Source organism: Globicephala melas, chromosome 5 (assembly GCF_963455315.2).
Source record: "Globicephala melas chromosome 5, mGloMel1.2, whole genome shotgun sequence".
Lineage (NCBI taxonomy): Eukaryota > Metazoa > Chordata > Mammalia > Artiodactyla > Delphinidae > Globicephala > Globicephala melas.
The window spans coordinates 2,389,484-2,411,509 of NC_083318.1; the positions used below are offsets into that span (position 1 = coordinate 2,389,484).

The following is a 22,026-nucleotide window of genomic DNA, read 5'->3' on the forward strand; positions in this document are numbered from 1 at the left end:
TGCCCCTGCGGCTCCGCGCTTCAGCTGATGGGTGCTGCCGTGAGCAGGGTCCTCAGGCCCTCGTGGCCCGGCGTGGAGATCAAGCGGCCACGGGAGTGGGTGGCCCGGGGCGCGGGGCGGGAGGGCCAGTGAGCTTCCTCAGCAGCTGACCGGGACACCTCGCGGAGTGACCAGCTCGCTGGGCTTCCTGCGAGGGGCGCAGCCCTGGGTGCTCCCAGCGAGGGTCCCCTGTGGAGCTGGCCAGTCGGTGCAGGCTCCCGTGGCCCTTTGTGGGGCGCGTCTGCGGGAAGGGCTGGTGGTGTCACTGCTCCCCGGGGGCACTGGTGCTGTCTCTCCCGGGCACGACCTGCTTTGTCTCAGGCCCAGACCCGAGAATTGCTGTTTCTCTGGTGCCCGGTACTGAACAGCTTTCCACTAAACAGCGCTCCTCACAGAATAGGTTTTAAAATAGGATCAATTCACGGCCCGAAGTGATGGGGAGGGAAGGGGGTGGAGCAGCTGCCCATCAAAGGGCCCCACCCACGCCCCTCCCAGGAGCGGAGCTCCGCCTCAGCTAGAGGAGTCCAGTGCGGGGGGGGGGGGGGGGGGCTGGAGGGTGCCGGGGGGCTGGAGGGTGCCGGCTGAGGGGCTGGGGGGCTGCCGGGGGGCTGCAGGGTGCCGGGGGGTGCCGGGGGGCTGGAGGGTGCCGGGGGGCTGCCGAGGGGCTGGAGGGTGCCGGCTGAGCGGCTGGGGGGCTGCCGGGGGGCTGGAGGGTGCCGGCTGAGGGGCTGGAGGGTGCCGGCTGAGGGGCTGGGGGGTGCCGGGGGGCTGGAGGGTGCTGGCTGAGGGGCTGGGGGGTGCCGGCTGAGGGGCTGGAGGGTGCCGGGGGGCTGGGGGGCTGCCGGGGGGCTGGAGGGTGCCGGCTGAGGGGCTGGGGGGCTGCCGGGGGGCTGGAGGGTGCCGGCTGAGGGGCTGGGGGGTGCCGGGGGGCTGGAGGGTGCCGGCTGAGGGGCTGGGGGGCTGCCGGGGGGCTGGAGGGTGCCGGCTGAGGGGCTGGAGGGTGCCGGCTGAGGGGCTGGGGGGTGCCGGGGGGCTGGACGGTGCCGGCTGAGGGGCTGGGGGGCTGCCGGGGGGCTGGAGGGTGCCGGGGGGCTGGAGGGTGCCGGCTGAGGGGCTGGGGGGTGCCGGCTGGGGGGCTGGGGGCGTGCCGGGGGGCTGGAGGGTGCCGGGGGCTGCCGGGGGGCTGGAGGGTGCCGGGGGCTGCCGGGGGGCTGGAGGGTGCCGGCTGAGGGGCTGGACGGCAGCTGCGCCAGCCGTGGCCCGGCTGTGACTGGGCAGCTTCCACCAGGGGCTGTCACACAGCCCTGACCCTCGCCCTGTTCTGTTCATGTGTAAAATGAAATCAGTGACGCTGAGGGTGTGTTAGCTTCCTGGGGCTGCAGTAATGAATTGCCACAAACTGGGGGGCTTAAAACAACAGAAATGTGCTCTGGAGGCTGGAAGCCCAAAATCCAGCAGCGTTCACCCGCTGAAGGCGCTGGGGAGCACCCTTCCCACCTCCTCCGGCTCGGGCGACTCCAGGCCTCCTGGGCTTGTGGGCACGTCACTCTGTGACTTGGCTTCTCGTGGCCTCTCCTCTGTGCATCTGTCTTTCCTTTTTTGTCTCTTATAAAGACACCCGTCTTTGGTTTTTTTAAATTTATTTATTTATTTTTGGCTGTGTTGGGTCTTCGTTGCTGCGTGCGGGCTACTCTCTAGTGGCAGCGAGCGGGGCCTACTCTTCCTTGCGGTGCGTGGGCTTCTCACTGCGGTGGCTTCTCTTGTTGCGGAGCATGGGCTCTAGGTGCATGGGCTTCTCACTGCGGTGGCTTCTCTTGTTGCGGAGCATGGGCTCTAGGTGCACGGGCTTCAGTAGTTGTGGCACGTGGGCTCAGTAGTTGTGGCTCACGGGCTCTAGAGCACAGGCTCAGTAGTTGTGGCGCACGGGCTTCGTTGCTCCGCGGCATGTGGGATCCTCCCGAACCAGGGCTCGAACCCGTGTCCCTTGCATTGGCAGGCGGATTCTTAACCACTGCGCCACCAGGGAAGTCCCAAGACACTCGTCTTTAGATTTAGGGCCACACGGATAATCCTGGGTGACTCATTTTGAGATCCTTACCTTGTTCACGTCTGCAAAGACCCTTTCTCCAAATAAGGTCATGTTTGCAGATTTGGGGGGGTCAGGACGTGGAAATGTCTTTTGGGGGCCCCCATTCACCCCAGTGCAGGCGGGCGAGCATACGCATGGAGTCTCAGATCTCTGTAAGGAGTAGGATGTGAGCTGCATTTCAGTTAGAGCCAGGGAAAAGGGTCTTGGGGACACATGCTGGCTCTCGCATGTAGGTCCCCAAGCCAGCCTCGCAAGTGCAGGCATCCAGGACGGCAAGACCTGCTTGGCAGCAGGAGGCGTCTGAGGAGCGTGACGTATGGGGTGACACGGGCTCGTAGCAAACGAGGCTCTAGCCCACGAGTCGGCAAACCAGGGCCCTGAGCCACATGCGGCCCGCGGCTTGTTTCTGTTGTAAAGTTTTATTGGAACACAGCCATTCACTTACGCGTGGTCTGTGGCTACTCTTGAGTTCAGTAGTTGTGACAGAGGCTGCGTGGTCCACGTAGCTGAAAACAGGTACTGTGCGACTCTTCACAGGAGGGTTATGGACTTTGCTCTCGGCTGTATCACTGGGAGCGTAACTCCTAGAACAAAGGGGTGACAGTCTGGCCCTGCCTTGCTGTTAAGGCCACAACTAAAGCGAACGGTGTTTCCTGTGACAGAAGGCCCTCACCCTCACCTGTGTCAGGTGATGGGGCTGTCACTGCTCCAGCAGAAGAGGGCCTGCCTTCGAGAGCTCATCTTCCAGGGTGGGGAGTGGGGAGACTGGAAACATGGGACAGACAGCTACCTAGAAAAGCCACCGGGAGAGATGCCGGCCTTCCCTGGGGAGAGGCGTGGCAGGAGGGGTCGGCGTGTCTGGGGATGGGGCGGCCTGTGTGGCTGGCCGGGCTGTCATCACGCCCGTGGTCCCTTCCCCAGCTGCCTCGGTGGCTTCCCTTTGTCCACACACATTTTTACTGGGAGCCTTTCTGTGCTCACCGCCTCCCCAAGCTTTCACCTCTTGGGCCTCTGGTGACACATCAGGGAGCACTTCCATAACAACACATGCCCTTCATGCCACGTGTGTGACTGATTTCTCTCCGGGCCGGGCCACGAGTTTCCTAAGGGAGCCGTGCTCGGGAGAGAACACACTGGAACCCTTGGGTGGGCAGATGGGTTTTTGTGGGTTCTGGGGTTTTGTTTGTTTCCCTCAAAATGAGAACACCTTTACTTTTTTCTGAGGTAAGCATTTCAAACCCTACAAGCAGGGTGTCAGACAGGAAGTGGAGCTCCCCCATCACAATCCCCGGATTTTGAAATACAGGCGTGTTGGAGTCCAGTCACCGAGGCTGGTCTGTGTGCTGCTTGGGGCTGCCTTCACAGGCGGCCGGGACAGACTGTCCACCCTCCGCCTTCATAAGGAAGGGGCTGTGGCTGTGGTTTGATGGCAAACAGGCAGGAAGCACCACCCTTGTTCTCCGCTGGCGGCAAAGATGAGTCTTGACTCCAGCTCGTCGGGATCTGGTTGTCACTTGGGTCTGTGGGGCTGCTTTTCCAGCGTTTGGGGGTTGGGCCGGGGGAAGCAGTTCATCACTTCGTCCCGCGCCCACCCCTCCGTCCCCTCCTGCCCGGACGAGGGGGCTTGATCGTCGAGCGTGCGGGGCTCGGGGCTGTCCGACACTTCAGTGTTCACATTAGGCCCCGGACCCCTCACCTTCATCAGAGACCGGGCGGCGGCCGCGCTGGGCGCGCTTAGGAGGGTCGCTCGTGCTCTGAGCTAGGGCGGTTCTCCAGGGCCACACAGGCGGCCAGGAGAGGTGGGGATACCAGCACAGCGATGAGGGTGTTGAGGGAAATGGGAACTTGAGACAGACTCCGGCGCGTCCCCTGCAGGCTCTCGGGGGCGGCTCGTGTCGCGTCTGGCAGAGGGACCCAAGCCCAGTGGCCCTCCTGCCCTCCCCGGCGCTGGAGTCCGGCTCACACCCTGGAAACGGAGAAATCCAGGAGGTGAAGTGGCTCTGGGTGTGGCAGGAAGCCACCCTTGCAGGGCCGAGGCGGGAGGCCTGAGCCCCCGGGCAGGCTCCGTGCTGTCCTGCCAGCAGCCTGAGTGTGGCCCCCGTGGCCCCGGGGTCTGGGGCAGGCTGGAGGCCCTGGCTGGGGGCCGGGGTCAGGTGGGCGGGCCAGCCAGGGCTTGTTCTGAGCCCACTTCCGCTGTGTGGCCGGGGCCGTGTGGGCGGGGTCACCCTCTTGCCCACGAGGAGGTGGAGCTGCAGGGTGGCCGGGGCCCAGACTCGGGCGAGCGGGGGCGGGGCCCGGGCGGTAGCTGCACTGCACCGCGTGCCTGACGGCCCCCGCGCCCTCCGCAGACTGCCTGCTGATGCTGGCCTACAAGGACAGGGCGGAGCGAGCCCGCGGGATGCGGGAGCGCAGCAGCCTCGCGCTGGAGGACATCTGCGGCCTGGAGCCCGGTCTGCCCTACGAGGGCCTGGCCCACACGCTGGCCATCGTCTGCCTGTCGCAGGCCGTCATGCTGGGCTTCGACAGCCGGGAGGCCATGTGCGCCTGGGACGCCCGGATCCGCCACGCGCTGGGTGAGGGTGAGTGACACCGGCGCGGGGCTCCGGGGGCCCAGCCTCTGTCCTGAAGCGTCCCGCGGGCCCCACCGACGGGCTGCAGAGGCCGGGACGCGACTCCAGGCTACGGAGCCCAGGGCTTGCGGAGCGCCCTCCGCCCGGCCGCAATTGGGGCGGGGGGCTGGGGGGCCGGCCGCTCTTGAGCTCCCTGACTTTTGACCCCATTCATCTGAACTAGAGCTTTTAGCCCCAGCGGGCGGCTGGCTGAGCAGTGATCCGCAAGTGCTGCCCTTGGCTTCTCACGGGGCCGCCTGGGCCCAGAGCCGGGCGGCAGGAGCCGCGCGGTGTCGGGAGCGCCGTCCCCCGCCTGTCCCTCAAGGGGAGTAGCGGGGTGCGGGGAGCGCTCTCGGGAGATGGGGGGACCCAGTCCACCTCTCAGCCCCGCCGCCCACCCGGCTGTGTGAGCAGAGGCGGGCGGGCCCCCAGCTGAGCCATCAGAACCCTTGATATTTTAAAAAAAATTTTTAAAAATTGAAGTAGAGTTAATTTACAACGTTGTGTTAGTTTCAGGTGTCCAGCAAAGTGGTTCAGTTACACACATATACGTATATTCTTTTTCATGTTCTTTTCCATTACAATTTCTTACAGCTAATGAGTAGAGTTCCCTGTGCTATACAGTAGGGCCTTCTTGTTTCCCCATTCTATATAGAGTAGTGTGTATATTTTAATCCCCACGTCCTAATTTATCTCGAAACCCGGGATATTTTAACACCGTATTTTAAAAATTCAAAATTAAAGCCAAAAGCCCGTGACGAACGAAGTGTCAGAATTCAGAGTGAAGCTGGGCTCCGAGCCACCCTCAGACATTCCCGTCCGCAGCTGCCCCAGCGCCACGGCCGGCCTGGTCTCGATTCATACATTTGCTGTTTCGCTCACCGTGGGCTTTTTGCATTCATTTTTGTTGTTTGAATAATCACTCAAATGTCAGTGATCTTGGCCACTGTCTTGTGCCCAGGTAAGGCCCTTGCTCACCTCACACCAGCCCAGCCCGGCTAGCGGGCTGCGGCCCCTCCCACCTCCGGGCGCGCCCAGAGCAGTCCCCTAGTCTGGGGACGTGTGGACGGCTCAGTGAGGGGATGCAGTGGCAGAAGGGAAGAGCCGCGCCTTTCCAGAAAGTTCTGCGGTTGGGGGTTCCCGCCAGTTCAGCCTGGCTCAGGGCACGGCTCCTTTTCTGCTACGGGGCAGGCAGGGCCCTCGCACAGAGGCAGCTGGCGCCCTGTCTAGGCACCTTGCCAGAAATCACCAGGACACTGATGGGGTCGCTGACCCCCAGCCTCCTTGGGCCGGGCACGGCAGGCCCTCAGGGCTTCCTTGCCTAGGAGCCCCCTCGACGCCCCACTGCAGGGGCTTGGGTGGGGCTGAGGGAGGAGGAGGTGGGGCTGGGACTGGGCCCCTCTGGGTTGGAGATGAGGCTGGTGGGCACGGGCGGGTAGGCCGCCGTCCACTCCTGGGCCCGGCTACTCCGGGGTGCCTCCTTTTCCGAGGTGGGAGCCATCCGGGGAGAGAAGACCACCCTTCTGAGGGGCTTCAGGGCAGAGCGCCGAGCCGGGGTAGTGGATGAGATCTCGGGGAGATCTCCCTGCTCGGCGCCAGGGAGAACCCCTAACTGGAGAGGGCAGGGGGTCCACGGTTTCCCGAGCGTCCCTGCGGTCAGGCTGGGCTGCGAGGCAGACCTTAGACTCTCCACGGACCAACGGGAGGCTGGGCCTCCTGGGCCTCCGTTTCCCCATCTGTGAAATGGGACCACAGCAGCTACCCTGGGCGGGGGTTCTCAGAGGACGTGCTGTGAACGGGAGTCCTGAGGCCGCGGACCTACCAGGAGGCACGTGTGAGCTTTCACTGGAGCTCGCCGGGGCCAAGTTAGGATGGGGAGGGGGCCCCCTGAGGATGGGAGAGGTGAGTGTAGCCACCTCGGGGCTGGACGCTGCGCTGGGAGGCGGGGTGGGGCAGACCTGCCCTCTGAGCTGACCCTGGGAAGCTGCGCCCCTCCCCCGCCTCTGCCCCAGCGACGCCCTCTCGCCCCTGCCCCGCCCTTAGTGCACAGGTTCCACGTGACCGTGGCTCCAGGCACCAAGCTGGAGAGCGGACCCGCCACCCTGCACCTCTGCAATGACATCCTCGTCGTGGCCAGGGACGTCCCTCCGGCCGTCACGGGGCAGTGGAAGCTGTCGGACCTCCGGCGCTATGGGGCCGTGCCCAGCGGGTTCATCTTTGAAGGAGGGACCAGGTGTGGGTACTGTAAGTATGTGGGCCGTGGGGACCCTGGGCCGCGGGCAGCCCCAGACCTCCCGGCTTCCCGGCCCGACCGTGGTTCAGAGCCGACCCTCCTGCTTGCCGCTGGCCTCTCGGGGACACGGCAGGGTTATGTCTTTTAACGTCGAGCCCAGACCCTCAGCCGTCTCTGCTCTTGCTGTTGGAGGCTGAGAGGAGGGCCCCTCCCGCAGGAAGCCTGTGCAGGGGCCGCCCGGAGGCAGCTCATGGGCCTACGTCCCAGGTCACAGAGCATCAGAGCGGCTCAGGCTGGCTTTAAAAAAAAGGGGGAAGAAGAAGAATAGATGCATTTATTGAGGATGTGCTGAGAAACTCCATAGTGGACCCGCCAGCTCCCTGGGCCCTCCCAGGCCGGACGTCACAGGTGGGGGCCGAACGCGACGGCCCAGCGTGAGGCAGGGGTCCCGAGGGCCGAGGTGGTGTCCGAGCTCCAGCAAGCTGTCCTCCAGGCCGGGAGGGGCGTGGTGGGAGTGGGGGATGTTCCAGTGCCCCCAGCCTGCTGTTCTCCGAGTTGGGGGCCTCTGTGGACCTGCTGTCACCGCGGGGAGTGAGAAGTCCCTTCCCTCCTCTCCAGTGGGGCCGAGCCTATCTGCGTGGCCTCCCTGGGCTTGCGGCCGGCCGAGGGCCTCCTGCTGACCAGCTGGGCGGCCTCGAGGGTCACGGTCAGTGTGCTGGGCTGTGGGCTGTGCATCCCCACGTCCGTTCAGCCTGGGACCCTGGTCAGGGGGATCATCGGCCCCTCCCTCGTGTGCAGGGTGGATGGAGGCTCTAAGCCGGGGGCGACCTCTCTCCACCTCTCCACCCCCGTAAAGGGGCATTAACCGCCCCCCTCCCTGCCACCCGCAGCCTCATGAGAGCACGCAGATGGCCAGGGCCTACCGCAGGGCCTGGCACACACTCGGTATGGCCAGGATGGGGTCCACCTGGCTCTGGGGCCTTGGTCATGCCTGGATCTCTCTGGACAGAGGACACGGTTGCGCTGCGTGCTGGGCACCTGGCCCCCTCATTCCGCAAGGGGTGTGTGAGGTGGGACAGGCTGATCCGGCCCAGCCGGGCAGCCCGCAGGGCCCTGCCTTTGAGGGGACAAGACGTAGGCTTCAAAGGTGCTTAGCAAACAGGTGAACAGCAGGTGAGGGCCAGGTTCCTGCTCAAGGCAGCAAGATGTCTGTAGCCACTGAATTGGTCCTGGGCTTGGGGGAGGTTACAAGCTTGGAGAGGCAGAGAGGCAGGGAGGGGTGATGTAGCGGAGGCGTAGGTGGACCTCCGGGGCGGGCAGTTTGGCGCAGCGGCCTTGGAGCTGGTGGGGCGGCTGCAGACGGCGCCCGAAGGGCCTTGACCGCGGCTGCGCCTGTGCGTTTCCCATCTGGAGTTTTTGAGCCTGAGTGAGGGGTGAGCGCAGCTATCGGCCTGCCTGCCTGGGCTGCTGTGGAAGGGCGCACGGGACCTTGGCCAGAGTCCTTTCTGCTGGACAAGCCGTGGGCCACCTTGTCTTTGGTACATCAGAGGTGACAGCAGCGGGTGGTGCAGGGGACCCTGGCCCAGCTTTGTTTCCCTCCCTCGCGTGGCTGGCCGGGAGCCGCAGGTCACAGCGTACTTGGCACGTGGCGGCCCTTCCCTTCCGAGATCTCCTCCATGTGGGGCCCTGGAGCTGCTGGGGGCACCCCGGGCAGGGTCGGGGGGAGAGACCAGCGTCCTGCTGGAACTGTGGAATCCCTGCGCGCTGAGCCTCAGACAGGATGGCTTGTGGCTGCTTTGAGGACTGGGGTTCAGACCTGGGGTTGGTGCTGGCGTGTGCCCTCGAGCGGGGGCAGGCCAGGAGGACCGGCTCCTTGGAGACCGTTTTATTTGCCCGGACGTAATGTGATAGAGCCCTCTAGATATTTGTTCCCTGAGGCCTCGGGGTTGAAAATTCCGACTCTTGGTGTGGGTGGGCTCCTTCTGCGCTCGTCAACAATTCCAGGCAGCGGAGCAGCGCTTCCTGCGAGGGCAGAAGCTGAACCTCGAGCCGCTGTGCCTTCCCTGGGTCCCCAGCGTGAACTGTGACAGGGCCGCCCTGGTTCTTCTGCCTGAGGCCTCGAGTTAGCTCCGTCCACAAACCCGGGCTGGCCCAGCGGATCCGCCTTGACCTGCAGGCTGCAGGCCGGACATTCTCCCTCCCGCTGAGGGACCCTGGACCGAGAGAGACTCCCTGTTGGGCATCCTCATCTCCCCTCCAGGCTGTCTGGAGGCCCCTGGCCAAACCCACCCAGTCAATGGTGGCCGAACACGATGGTGGGTGGCTAGGCCAGCCTGTCCCGACCCTCTGCCCCCGGCAGGTCCCACTGGGCTCCGTTCTCTTCCAGGGACAAGCTTGCCGCTGCTCTGCTGGTTTAAGCCAGTTTTTAGGCTGTTACCGGACTCGATGCAGGGCTGGGTGGGAAGGGACGGTGCACCCCTATGCATGTGGTCAGAGCACCGGGCCACTCAGGACCCGGGCCGTCCTGGGAGGAGGGTGGCTAGTTCAGGTCCAGGAAGGGGTGTGAGTTAGGGTCCTGGGGCCACGTAGCAAATGACCACAACCCGGGGCCTTAGAACAACACAAATTTGTTCCTTCACCGTTTCGTTCAAAGTCAAAGTTGGGGAAGGGCCGGGCTCCCTCGGGGGTCCGGGGGAGGGTCTTCCCTGCCTGTTCCAGCTCCCGGGGGCGCCAGGTGTGCCTGGGCTTGTGGCCGCGTCACTCCCGTCTCTGCTCCGGCATCACGGGGCGTCTCTGTAGGACGCCAGTCGTTGGGTTTAAGGCCGCCCCGCACTCGGGGGTGGTCTGTCTGCGAGCCTTCACTTGAGCACCTGCAGAGACCCTTTTCCAGATAAGGCCACCGTCATCGGCTCCAGGATGTGAACCTATCGTTTGGGGCCACCGTTCAGCCCATGGCAGGGGTCACCTGAACGGTGACGGTACCAGCGTTGAGATCTCGATGAGTCTGTGGGCACCGGGACAGAGTGGGTCAGAGTCCCCAGAAGGCCCTGGAGGGTTTTGGATGTAAGGAATCAACATCTTCTCCCCTGGGGCAGGTCCCAGCCTCAGCCCACTCCAGAGAGCAGTAACTCGACCCTGGCCCCCTTCACCCGTCCTGAGGCGTGGGTGACTGGATGTCAGGAGAGGGCCCTGGAGCATGTGGGGGAAGGGTCGGGTAGGTGTGCGGGGGGCTCCGTGGGGCTCCGGGTACCGCGGGGGTGGACGTGTCCTCTCTGTGGTCTCCACGTGGACGACAGCCTGTGCAGATGATTCGGATGGGGGTTGGGCCTGGTGGCCGGGAGCTTGAGGTCCCCCAGCGTGGCCCGATTCTCTCTCTCTGGGGTGGTCACGGCCCGCTGTGTGTGTTTAGGGCTGCAGGGCGGGGGCAGGGCATGCTGGTGAGGGTGGCACAGAGGCTTGGGGGCCCTTCCCCAGCAAGAGGCTCAGCAGGCAGGGAGAAGGGTGGGCCCGGGAGAGTGGGGTCTGTCTGCGGTCTGGAGCCCGGGGACGGCTTTGGAGAGGACAGGGGGCATTTGAACGGAAGTTTCTAGGAGGAGGGGCCCCAGAGGAAGTCCCCGTCCTTTACATTGGCAGGTCCTGTCAAGGGCACTTCAAGGGCATTTCCACGTCCGTGTGAGCCGGCTGCGGACAGGAGCGGGGTCCTGGGACGCTGAGGAGTTCTGCAGGTGGTGGAGGGCGGGGGTCCCAGGCTGGCTCCTGAGTCTGTGCAGGCCGCTTCCCCTCCTTCTCCCTGGCTCCTTCGGGTCCAGGCCGTCCTGTCAGCCCCTTGGGGTGCAGTGAGCATTTTAAAACGATTTTTATATGTGCGTAAAGGAGAAGCTCTGAACTAGGGAGAGACCGTCTTGCCACGCCTGTCCAGCTCTGAGAAGCCCTTAAGTGCCTCTTTTGTGGTCCAAATGCTGGTCTCGCTGGAACTGCTGGAGCCCTGGTCTTGAAGCCCAGGAATCTTGGGGAGGAGGGAATGCATTCAGGGGCTCCTCTGTGGCCTGCACTGGGTGAGGGGTTGGAGCTGGGAGCACACGGCTGGGGAGACTCAGCCTGTGTGGGAGGACACAAGGCGTTTAGAATCCTCGGGGCCACAAGGGGAGCCGGGGAGGGCCGCAGACCCCAGCCCGGGAGCGTTGGGGAGGCCCTCTGGAGGTGAACCTGAGTGGGGTCTCTGCGGGGTGAATAGGAGTTGGCCCAGCCGCCGAAGGTAGGGAGGGCTGGGGGGAAGAGAGAAGGTGCTCCAGCCGTACAGTAAGCGCGGCTGCGTGACGGGAACAGTGTGTGCGGGGTGGCAGAGGTGAGGTAAGAGGAGGAATCTGGACCAGAGCTTGCACTGCGTTCCCAGGGTAGCAGGGAGCCATCAAAGGTGCTAGAGCAGGACAGTGCCACCCACAGATCTGTGTTGAGGGCGATAACTGTGGCCCCAGGGTGCAGACGGGATGGAGGCAGGGGCCGTGAGTGGGCGTGAGATGTGCATCCGCTGAGGCAGGGTCCTGCTGTGGGCGGCAGCTGGGTGGGTGGGCAGGGCCTGTGTGTTCAGGAATGTTAAGGCGGTGAGTGAGAGGGGGAGGGAGGGAGGGCCAGCCTGGGGTGGGCGGGGAGGAGGGCGAGGCCAGGCGAGGGTCCCAGCAGCGTGGGCCTGGGCTGAGCGGTCCAGAGCTTTGCCGGGAGCGTTGGGGAGGCCCTCTGGAGGTGAACCTGAGTGGTGGGGCAGGCATCCCAGGCTGGGTTGCAGCCCGTGCAGAGGCCCCGTCAGGAACCTGTTCAGGTTTATACTTGGAGGTTGAGTCTCGCCTTGGGGCCCCTGTCACATTTCTGACAGGTTTGTGGTTGATTTCAGCCCTCTGCCCTGAAGTCTCTGCTCCGGGGGTGGGAGTTGGGCCCGGAATCTGTCACCCTTTTGTAGTCCACTATGGCATTTGCATACGGGGATGGTTCTGGGCGCTCTGCGTGTCCAGGGAGGTGACACTCTGGGTGTCCAGGGAGGCCTGAATTGCACAGGGCCAGGGAGAGATGGGGCTGGGGTGATAGTCACCCCAAGAGACCCCCTTGCAGGGCCCCATACTTCGTGGGGTTCTAGGTCCTCACACCAACCCTACGTGGTGTGTGCACATCCCCATTACAGGCAGGGAAACTGAGGCACGGAGCTGTCCGTGAGTTGCCCTGGCCTGTCCCTCTGAGCGTGCTGGAGCCGAGGTCTGGCCCTGGGGTTAAGTGGGGCAGGACCAGACACTTTTCAGCTCTCAGCAGACTTGGGGATTCCTTTTTGGGGTGTTTTGCTTCAGTCTGTTTCCTCCTAGGCAGAAAAGCAGGCCCCGTGTCCTCCTGACCTTGGGGGCCTGCAGGGTGGCCTCTCGGGACCATCTGGACGTGATGGCATGCGAGCCTCATCCCACATCTCCAAGTGGGAGATGCCCGCTGTGTGCAGGCGGTGTTGTCAGGGCAGGCGGCTGGCATCTAGCAGCGGCCGTGAGGATGTGAGGTGCCTGCACTGCGTGGCTGCCTCCTGCCCGGATGGGGATGGGATGGGCTGAAGAGGGTGGGGAGACGGCTCGCTCGAGGATGGGACAGAGCCTGCTTCCTGGAGGAGCTGTTTGTTTTTTTGGTCTTGTTTGTTTTTGCTTTACTGTGGCAAAATGCACATAACACAAAATGCACTATTTAAACCACTTCTAGCATGTAGTTCAGTGGCAGTGAGCACATTCATGCGATGATTCTGCCCCCATCACCACCCCCATCCCAGAATCTTTTCGTCTTCCCGAACCCTGTCCCCATTAAACACTCTCCCCATCCCCTCTCCCCGCCCAGCCCTGCACCCTTTATTCGCCTTTCCGTCTCTGAGTTTGCTGACTCTAGAGACCTCACATAAATGGCATCTGCAGGATTTGTCCTTTTGTGACGGGCTTGTTTCACTCAGCGCAGTGTCCTGGGGGTTCGTCCGCGTTGTAGCAGGTGTCACCGTTCCCTTCCTTTTTAAGGCTGAATCAGATTCCACCGTATGGATGGACCACATTTTGTTTCTCCATCCATCTGTCGATGGACACTTGGATCGCTTCCGCATTTTAGCTATTGTGTGTGATGCTGCTATGGGTATGCAAATATCTCATCAGGACCTCACTTCTAATTGTTTTGGGTGTGTGCCCGGAAGTAGAATTGCTGGATCAGATGGAGTTTCTCTGTTGAATTTTTTGAGGATCTGCCACACCGTTTTCCACACGACTGCCCCGGTTTACATTCCCACCAACAGTGTACGAAGGGCCCAGTTTCTTGCACCCTCACCAGCACTTGTTTTCGGTCTCATTTTAGTTTTCTTTTTCTTTGTTGTTTAAATAGTAGTCCTCCTAGTGGGTATGAAACGATCAGGTGAAATTTAAAACTTCATTTCATTGAACTATGCTTCTTTCTCCCCAAATAAGGGCAGAGACAAACGAAACATTAATTACCAGATGTTTTACTCTATTAGGAAACTGTGCAAAATAATATCCCAAGGGGCTCAGTTAGCTGTGCCAACTTCCTGACTGATAATCGGTGCTGTCTGGACTTGAGCTTTCTAGAACCTTCTCGGCAGGAAAGTCCTCCAACGCCTTCAGACTCTGTCCTCGACTGGACTTCACCGTGGGGTCTTTGTCAGCAAAGGGTGGGATGCTTGTTCTCTGAGGAGCTGGGGACTGAGCTCTTATTGGGGTCCAGTGACAGAGGTCTGGAGGCTGCAGATGAAAGACTAACTTCAGCTGGGACTCGGCCGGGATCTCACTGGGCTCATTGAGCGTCTGAGGGAGGCCTTCCTTCTCGCGGCTGGAGATATTAAAACGCGGGCAAGTTTTGCTGCACCCCTGAGGATCCACAGCGGCTGTGTCCGTGGACCCGCAGGCGGCTGTTTCCTGCTCCGCAGGACCCTCTCCTCCGTCTGTTAGTTTCCCGTGTTATTTATTGCTGGGGGACAGACACCCCAAACTTAGTGCTGTTTCCTGGCTTGCGGTTCTGTGGGTCAGTGGTCTGCTCTGCATGGGGTACTGGGGTCACTCGGGCAGTGGCGTTTGGTGGGTAGCCTCAGGCACGGCCTGGGGCCCTGGTGCTGGCTGTTGGCCGGGACGCCTCAGTTCTCCTCCGGGGCCTCGCCCTCCAGCAGGACAGCCGGGTTTCTCACAGGGTGGCTGGTTCCAGGAGAGCAAACGTGGGGGTCTCCAGCCCCTAAGGCCTCGGCCCCAAACCCTAAGGAGCGTCCCTCGGTTACGTCCTGTGGCGCAGACCCCGGGAGAGAGCCCGCCTCGGGGTGGAGCCTTCACGGACGTGGTTGAGAGGAGGCACGGGGGGCGTCGTGACAGTGACCACACCGGTACAACGTGGCAAAACGGGTCCAGGCCCTAGCTTGCCTCCCCTCCCCCAAACAGATAAGCAAACAAGAAATGCGGAGAGCCCTTCCCTGGGGAGGGGAGGGGCCCGGCTGCCTCCACGCCCCCCTTTCCATCTACACTGAGCGCGGGGGTCTCCTGGGCGCCTGGCCCTGGGTTAGACGCAGGGGACTGCGGACGACTCAGAAGTGGTCCTGCCTCAAGGTGCTGGGCCTGGCGGCCGGGACAGCGTCAGACCCGGGAGGTAAAAGGTCGGGGGGTCTGCCCCAGAGGAGGTGTCCCCTGAAAGCATCACCGGGTGAACGTTAGGGGTCAGGGGTCAGGAAAGGCCATGTCACCCGAGCAGTCTCAGCAGGCGAAGGGGTGTTACGGTGGCTGCGGGGAGTCGTGGGGGGGGACGGCCGCGCCGGGGGAGGTGTGTCAGGCGGGCCGGGCACACCTGGGGAGCTTGTTGTGCCCACAGCCTGGGGTGGGGAGGGGAGCCACGGGCAGCGGGAGGTCGCCGCTGGTCCGGGAGGCCTCGTCCCTTGGTCGTGAGGCTCAGGCTCGGGAGCTCGCAGACTCCCGTGGAATGCCGCCGGCCCCGCTCCCCGTCATGTGGTTTTTTATAGTCGGGGGACTGACTGTGCCGAGGCCTCTGCCAGCTGACCGTAAGCTCCGGATTAGAGGCCTGGCCCCGGGGAGCGGGGGTGGCCGGGACGGGGCCTCCTCCCCGCCCGCCCGCCATCGGCCAAGGTCCCGGGACCATCCCCCAACCCAGCCCCTCTGGGCAGCGAGCCTCGTGGGGGCCCCCGGGGGCCCCCAGGGCGGGCCTGGCTCTGCGTCTGCTCAGACGCTCCGTGGTGCCAGGACGTGGCCCCTCTCTGGGCGTCCGCTTTCTCACCTCTCGAGCGGGCGTGTCACCGGTTTGGGCCCTGGTGGCCGCCCAGGGGCACGGCGGCCTCACCACGTGTGGGACTGGCCCGGGTCCCTGGGATTCGGTGCCAGTGAGCGTGACCGGGACAGTTTCAGTGCGCCGCTTCCCCGTCTGCCCCGGGCACCCTCCTTCCAGAGGGAGCAGGCCTTTCTTTGGGCAGAGGGAGGAGGGCGAGGCACCGAGGGATTCCTGTGTGGTGACGCCACGCCGGGCGTCCAGCCCCGGTGACCCGGTGCCCCATTCACTCGGCCGCGGGACTTCATTGACGCTGGCGGGGCTCCGGCCCAGCGCAGGGCCCTGCGGCCGCTCTGCGCCCTGGCGTCTTGCAGACCCACGTGCCCCCTCCAGCCGAGCCCCCTGGGCTGGGATCCCAGCCGGGCCTCCCCTCTGTCAACGAAAGTAATCAATAAACCATCAATAATAAGAATAGAAAAGAGTTTTATTGGAGCCAAACTGAGGACGAGCCCGGAAACCTGCTTCCCAGATGACTCCGGAAAAGCAGGGTTTTCAGCACAGCTTTATATCTTGTCAGAACAAAGACCATCAAAGCAGTCAGGGTGTCGTTTCTTCAAGGTTTCAAAAAATAATAAAAATAAAAGAACAGACCAGCACGTACACAGAGAGTCAGCGTGGCCTTGGCACCTGGGAGGGGGGCTTAGCATCGAAGGAGGAGGGGTATTTATTTAATCTTTATGTTTAACATGGACAGTCTTTACTGCTGGTCGACGTGCCCTTTTCTCTAATAATTAAAGCAGATGTACAATTTGATAGACCACAAGTAGGCTATTTTAGTTAGCATCAAATTCAAGTGAACTCGTGTATAAGCCACGATGACTTTCCCGTATCTCAGTAGGTAAACGTGTCTTTTAAAATCACCTCTGTGGGTGGGAGCCCCGAGGCTGGATCTCAGCCCTGCAACTGCGCGCCAGGGGCTCCAGTGCCCCCCACCCAGAAGACGAGCCCGGGGAGAGGGGAGGGGCTTTGAGGTGGGCCAGGCTGCTTCGTCTGCACGGCAGGAGCCACCGCCTGTATCTTGCCAGCTTCCCCTCACCACAGCCCGGGTGAGGAAACCAGGTCTCGCAGCCGCCCTCCTGGAAGTGCACCCGCCGCCCACCCCTCAAAGGAGCGTGGGCCAGAGGGAGGGGCTGCTGGGCTCTCCACGCAGCCAGGACGCCCTCCTCGGCCCACTCTGTGACCCCCATCCTCCAGAAGTCGCCTCAGCTCCTCTTACCAGCCTGGGAGACGAGAGATGGCTGACGGCTTGGGGCCAGCGGGCAGGACGCCCTCTCCCACCTTGCTGAGGCTGTGCAGACCGGACTCAGGCCGGGATGGTGTCCTCAGGCCTGGGAGAGCCGGCGTGTGACCTGAGCCGCCTGCATGGCTCACGTCACCACAGTGCCGTGGGGACATCGCCGCGGTGCTCGGGGCGGGGGGGGGGGGTGTCTCATGGGTTGGCTCAGGCCTCTGTGGGCAGTCCCCGCGCAGCGGCCCTGAGCCCGCCCTGCAGGGGCCCCACCGACCCGAGCTCTGGCCAGGATGACACCGGGGTCTGTCCCCCCTCTGCAGGGGCTGGGGTCTTCTTCCTGTCCTCGGCCGAGGGAGAGCAGATCAGTTTCCTGTTCGACTGCATTGTCCGTGGCATCTCCCCGACCAAGGGCCCCTTTGGGCTGCGGCCTGTTCTCCCAGGTGGGTGCCGGAGTTGGGGAGCCCAGCCTGGCGGGAGGGTCAGGTGGGCTGCTTGATCTCGGGCTCCCGGGGGCGTTCGCCCTGGCACAGCCCCTCCTCCACGGGGTCTGAGCTGCTGGGACGCTCAGAGGCCGAGGCTTTCGGTTGGGACAATTACTGCAGCTGCACCAGGTGGGCCAGCAAGAGGCCCGAGCCCGGAGCCCCGAAGACCTGAGCCGGCCCGTCTCCCAGACCTGGGCTGGGCCCTCGCCTGCGGTCGCTGGGGTCAAGGCTGGCTCCGTGGGAGCCAGGGTTCGGGCTGGAAGTCGCCTTGTGAGCTGGGGTCTCAGCGCATCGGGTTGGCAGGTGCCAGGGCTGCATGAGCTGGCCTGGCCTTGTCTCCCACTTCCCTGGCTGTGGCTGGGACACTGCTCTTCAAGAGTCCTGGACCAGGGATGGCGCTGGCCCGCGGAGGGCCACGCTACCTGGGCATTTCTTCCCTCGGGGAGGCTGGGGAGGCCCAAGCCCATGGCAGGGACAAAGGCTGGTCCTCGTCATCGCAGCTTCCTTTGACCGAGGCTCTCCGGGTGGGTGGTACCCAGGGTCACCGATACTCCCCTCGCCCCAGTGAAGCAGCGCTTGTCCCCTTGTCCAGGTGGGAGACCAAGGCCTGTGGCCAGGCAGCAGGTGGTCAGTGAGCTCACATCCGTGGCCTCCTTGCATGGGCACCATAGCCAGGTCGGGGGCAGGTGGACCTCCTAGGGAGACAGGGGCTGGCGAGGCTGGCGACGTGCCAGGTCCCCTTTCTCCCAGCGTGGGCCCCTCAGCCCCGCAACCCCCAAGCGGGCCCGGGGGGCGGGGTGGGGGGCGGGCTGGGGAGGAAGGAGGCAGTTCCTGTGACCGGAGCCTCGCCGCCCGGGCTCTGCTGGGTGGTGCGGCAGCGCCCTCTGCTGGCGGCTTACCGCATTGCCGCCGCAGGCAGTGGTGTGGGTGGCCGGGATCAGAAGGGGGCTGGCGTGGATGGGGCAGGTGTGGACAGCTGGGGTGTGGACAGCTGGGGTGTGGACGGGGCTGGTGGGTCCCTGCTCGCTGAGCCTGGCCGGTGTCGTGTTGAAAGCCTGTGATCTTTGGGGACTTTTGAGATGTGGCCTCCACTGGGTCAGCAGCCTTAACACTCTGAGATTTGGGGGTGTCTTCTCAAGCTGACCGCTGCTCGGTCAGACGCACTTGGGCACCAGAGGCAGGACCTGCCTCACATACAGTGGGGAGGGGGAGGGGGAGAAGACAGAGTTCCGGGGTCCACCCTGCCCCAAGCGCGTCCTGTGCGTTCCCACCTTGGTCCCATTGCGCGTGGTGTGCACTGTCTCTGCTCCCACGTTTTGCAGTCATGGCTGAGGTTCGGGGAGGGCAAGTGGTGGGGCTGTGAGTTCGTCCAGTGCCAGCGTCCTGCTGCCTCACCAGCAGCAGGAGGGTGTGCCAGTGTCCTGGTCCACTGCAGGGACTGTCCACTTTGGGGCACGGGACATCTGCTGGTGGTCAGGGGGGGCTGTCCTTGGGCCCAGGACACAGGATGATGGCCGGGGACCTGGACGGGGGTGGTTTGGGTACCCTGAGCTTGGTGTCTGGCAGCTGGGGTGCTGGCGTGGGGAGGAGCTGGGGCTCCCAGGGGCTCTGTCGTGGTGCTGCGACTGGACCGAGGTCCACACAGCCCTGTCAGTGCTGGGGTAACTGTGATGTCCTGAGCAGTGGGTGGGCCGCGGGGACAGGGCTGGGGATGCCTCCTCGCTGACTGTCCCCTCTGCTGCAGACCTGAGCGCCGGGGGCCCTGCCGTGGAGGAGCGCGTGGCCCAGGAGGCCCTGGAAGCCCTGCGGCTGGAGAAGCGGCTCAGCCTTCTCTCCCACTCCGGCTGGCCGGGCAGCGCAGGTAGGGCCATGGCCTGGGCCGTGAGGGGGGCCAGTGGCCCTGGGGCCGCAGCTGTCCCTTTAAGGCAACCTCCCAGCTCCTGTTTGTTCATTCATGCCCCTCCCTCTGTTGGTCCATTCGTTCTCTCACTCGTGATGCCACACTCACTAAGCTCCGGCCTGGATGCTGACCGTAAGCACGGTGCCCCGTGGGTGCCGGCTGGGGGGTTGGGTTCGAATTCCTTCCCAGCCACCGGGGTGTGGCCTGGTGAGGCTGTGGCTTCACCGTCTGTGCCCACACAGAAGGCTCAGGGGTGCTGGCTGCTGGGAGCGAGGCCCCTCAGCTGCTGTGCTCCGCGGGGAGACGGACAGAAAGGGCCGGCAGGCCCTCGAGGGGACGCTGCAGCTCCCGGGGGTGGTGGGTGGGGGGCTGCACCGGGGTCTCCTGGGCCAGAGGCGGGGGAGCTCTGCGGGCCCTTTGTCCTGTGTGATTGTCGCCAGTCCCACGGGTGCAGAGTGGGGACGGCGGCCTCTCCGTCCAGGCCCCTAGAGCCGGGGGCTCAGGTGCGCAAGGGCCGCCACCTTCCCGGAGGAAGGGCTCACGTCTGGTTCCCAGGGGGACGGCAGGGAGGGGACTGGTGTGGGCGAAGGGGCCGTCCTGGGTGACGCTGGGCGTGGAGGTCCAGGCAGGGTGTGGGTCAGCCGTCCCAGGGTGGCGACTGGAGACCGGAGAGCGCAGGCCCTCAGCAGGGCGGGGGCGTGGGGGGGGCTAGACGTCAGCTCCCACCGAGGCTCCCCAGCCCACCCCGGGCAGCCCAAGCCCCACAGGAGTCTCAGCCCCCGACTCTCCGTTCAGGGGACGACCGCAGCCTGTCCAGCTCGTCGTCAGAGGCCAGCCACTCAGACGTCAGCGCCAGCAGCCGGCTCGTGCCGTGGCCAGAGCCGTCCCCGTCCTCGGCGTGCGCGTCGCCGGAGGGTCTCGGGTTGGCGGCTGCCCAGGCCCCCGGGGAAGCCGCAGCAGGTGCCTCGAGGCCACCCCCCAGGCCGCTGCGGCCACGGCAGCTGCAGGAGGTCGGCCGCCAGAGCTCCTCGGACAGCGGCATCGCCACGGGCAGCCACTCCTCCTACTCGGGCAGCTTCTCGTCCTTCGCAGGCAGCAGCCTGGACATGTGGCGCGGGGCCGAGGAGCTGGGCTCTCTGCTCAGCCTGCCGGGAGGCGTGGTGCCCGAGCCCGGCCTGTGCGCCTGCGCCCCCGGGGCGGCCGAGTACCAGGTGCCCACCGCGCCGCGGCCCCACTACGACACGCCCCGCAGCCTGCGCCAGGCGGCCCGGGACCAGCCCCCCGCCACACAGGGCAGCGCCAGCGACGGAGCCGCCGGGGACTCGGGCGGCCGGCTGGCGGCGGGGTGTCCCTCCGGCTGGCTGGGCGAGCGACGGCGGGGACAGGCGACAGAGGCCCCGTCGGGGCCGGGCGAGCCCTGGGAAGCGGGCGCCCCCCACGCGGGGCCCCCTCCGGCTCTCTTTTCCGCGTGTCCCGTCTGCGGAGGACTGAAGGTAAATGCGCCTCCCTGAGGGCGGCGGCTGCGGGGTGGGCGGTGCCCTCGTGGGGCTGCCCTCGTGCCGTGGGGCGGCCTGGGGGCCTGGGGGTCCAGCCTGCAGGGAGGGCCGCAGCTGGAAGTGCGTTCTGGAAGGTGGGGGGCCGGGTCCGGGGCGGAGCCCAAGGACCAGGTGCCCAAATCAAACAGGAGCCTGAGACCAACCTCCCTGCGCGTTGCGCTGTGTCCGAGGGGCTTCACTTGCTTGCGCGCACAGGTGGTCTGTCCTTTGGGGGGTTTGCTGAGGCCCAGGAGGCCCCGGGGACTGCTGGGGGTCTGGCTCTCGGGACCCCGGGACCCCGACGGCTCACTCCCAGCCGCCATTTTCTGAACCTGCGCGCTCCAGGGGGAGGGGCGGGCGGGGAAGGGCAGGGTCGGGGTCACTTGCCGGGCGCCCCCCTCCGCCCTGCTGGCTGAGCCAGGGGCTGGTGGTCAGGACCAGAGGACGCAGGGCTCGGGCTGGCGTTCGCATTCAGGGGCCCCAGGCACTGCCGGTGGGCCGCCTGCGGGCGTCGCGCTTCCTCCACGCCGTCCGCGGTCGGCTTGGCCTGCTCTCCTGCATGGATTTTGGCTGCGTGGCCTGGTTTGTCCGTTCGCGCTACGATTCCAGACGCCCGCGTGGAAGGCGAGGCCCGTGTCCGTCCGATGTGGGCTCCGGCCGGCTGCGCCCCGCACACAGCTCAGCTGTAACCGTTCCGCTTCGTACCTTCACTGCTGGCTGAAGCGGTCTGTTGCTCTTCACACCTGACGCTGTTTGTAATACGTTCTCAGACTGGAAATAAAATTGTTTTTTCTTATCGTCTTGTTCTTTTCCATGTGGCCAGCTGTGTCCACCTCCCACCCCGGCCCTCCCAGTGGGGCCTTTAACTGTCTCTGAAATCCAGGGGCTCGGCCTCCCGTGGCCCGTGGGTCACAGAGCAGGGAGAGGCCTCGCCTGTCTGTTCAGCCTTCAGCCTGAACACGCCGGAGGCGTGAACGAGGAGAGCAGCCTCAGGCAGCACACAGGCCTCGTGCACGTGTGCACGTGTGTGTGGTGTGTGTGCCAGCGTGCGATGTGTGCATGTGAGTGCTTTCATCCGCATGCATGTGTACAGTGCGTGAGACGTGCACACACGTGTGACACGCAACGTGCATGTGTGTCATGGCGTGCCTGCATTTGCATGCACTTGTGTGTGGCTGTGCACATCCTGTGTGCACGTGTGTTACATGTGTGGTGTGATCTGTGCTTGGGTGCCAGGTGTATGCGTGTGCCCATGCACGTGTGTGGCCTGTGTGATGTGTGTGCACACGTTCACTGGAGAGCACAATGTGGTCCTCAGTGGTCCCTTAGGCTCAGGCAGGTGGCTCCCGGTGTCCAGTGAGGGTGGACACCCTACCTCCTGGGCCAGTGAGGGTCCTGGCTCTGAGCCTGGAGCACCCTCCCCACCCCTAGTCTCACCTATGTGGGCAGCAGAGCTCCAGGGACCCCATCAGGGTCCCCCTGCACATCCCGGGAAGCCACATCCCACCGTCACACCCACTTCGCCCTGTTCACCGCCCTGTTAGAGAGCCGGGGGGCCCAGGTCCCTGTGGACGCTG

General features: G+C 64.5%; 1 protein-coding gene across 2 annotated transcripts in view; it reads left to right on the top strand.

Annotated features, from left to right (window-relative positions):
* Positions 1–22,026, top strand: part of DOK7 (docking protein 7) — a 34,899-nt gene that overhangs the window by 6,608 nt on the left and 6,265 nt on the right. The window contains exons 3-7 of one of the 2 annotated variants that reach the window (XM_030876797.2): positions 4,477–4,707; positions 6,781–6,981; positions 16,853–16,972; positions 18,759–18,875; positions 19,710–20,407. In XM_030876797.2, coding sequence (XP_030732657.1) covers positions 4,477–4,707; positions 6,781–6,981; positions 16,853–16,972; positions 18,759–18,875; positions 19,710–20,407 — 1,367 coding nt within the window. Of the gene's footprint in view, positions 1–4,476; positions 4,708–6,780; positions 6,982–16,852; positions 16,973–18,758; positions 18,876–19,709; positions 21,247–22,026 lie in introns of those variants that run through there. The other variant, XM_030876791.2, reaches the window with a different exon arrangement.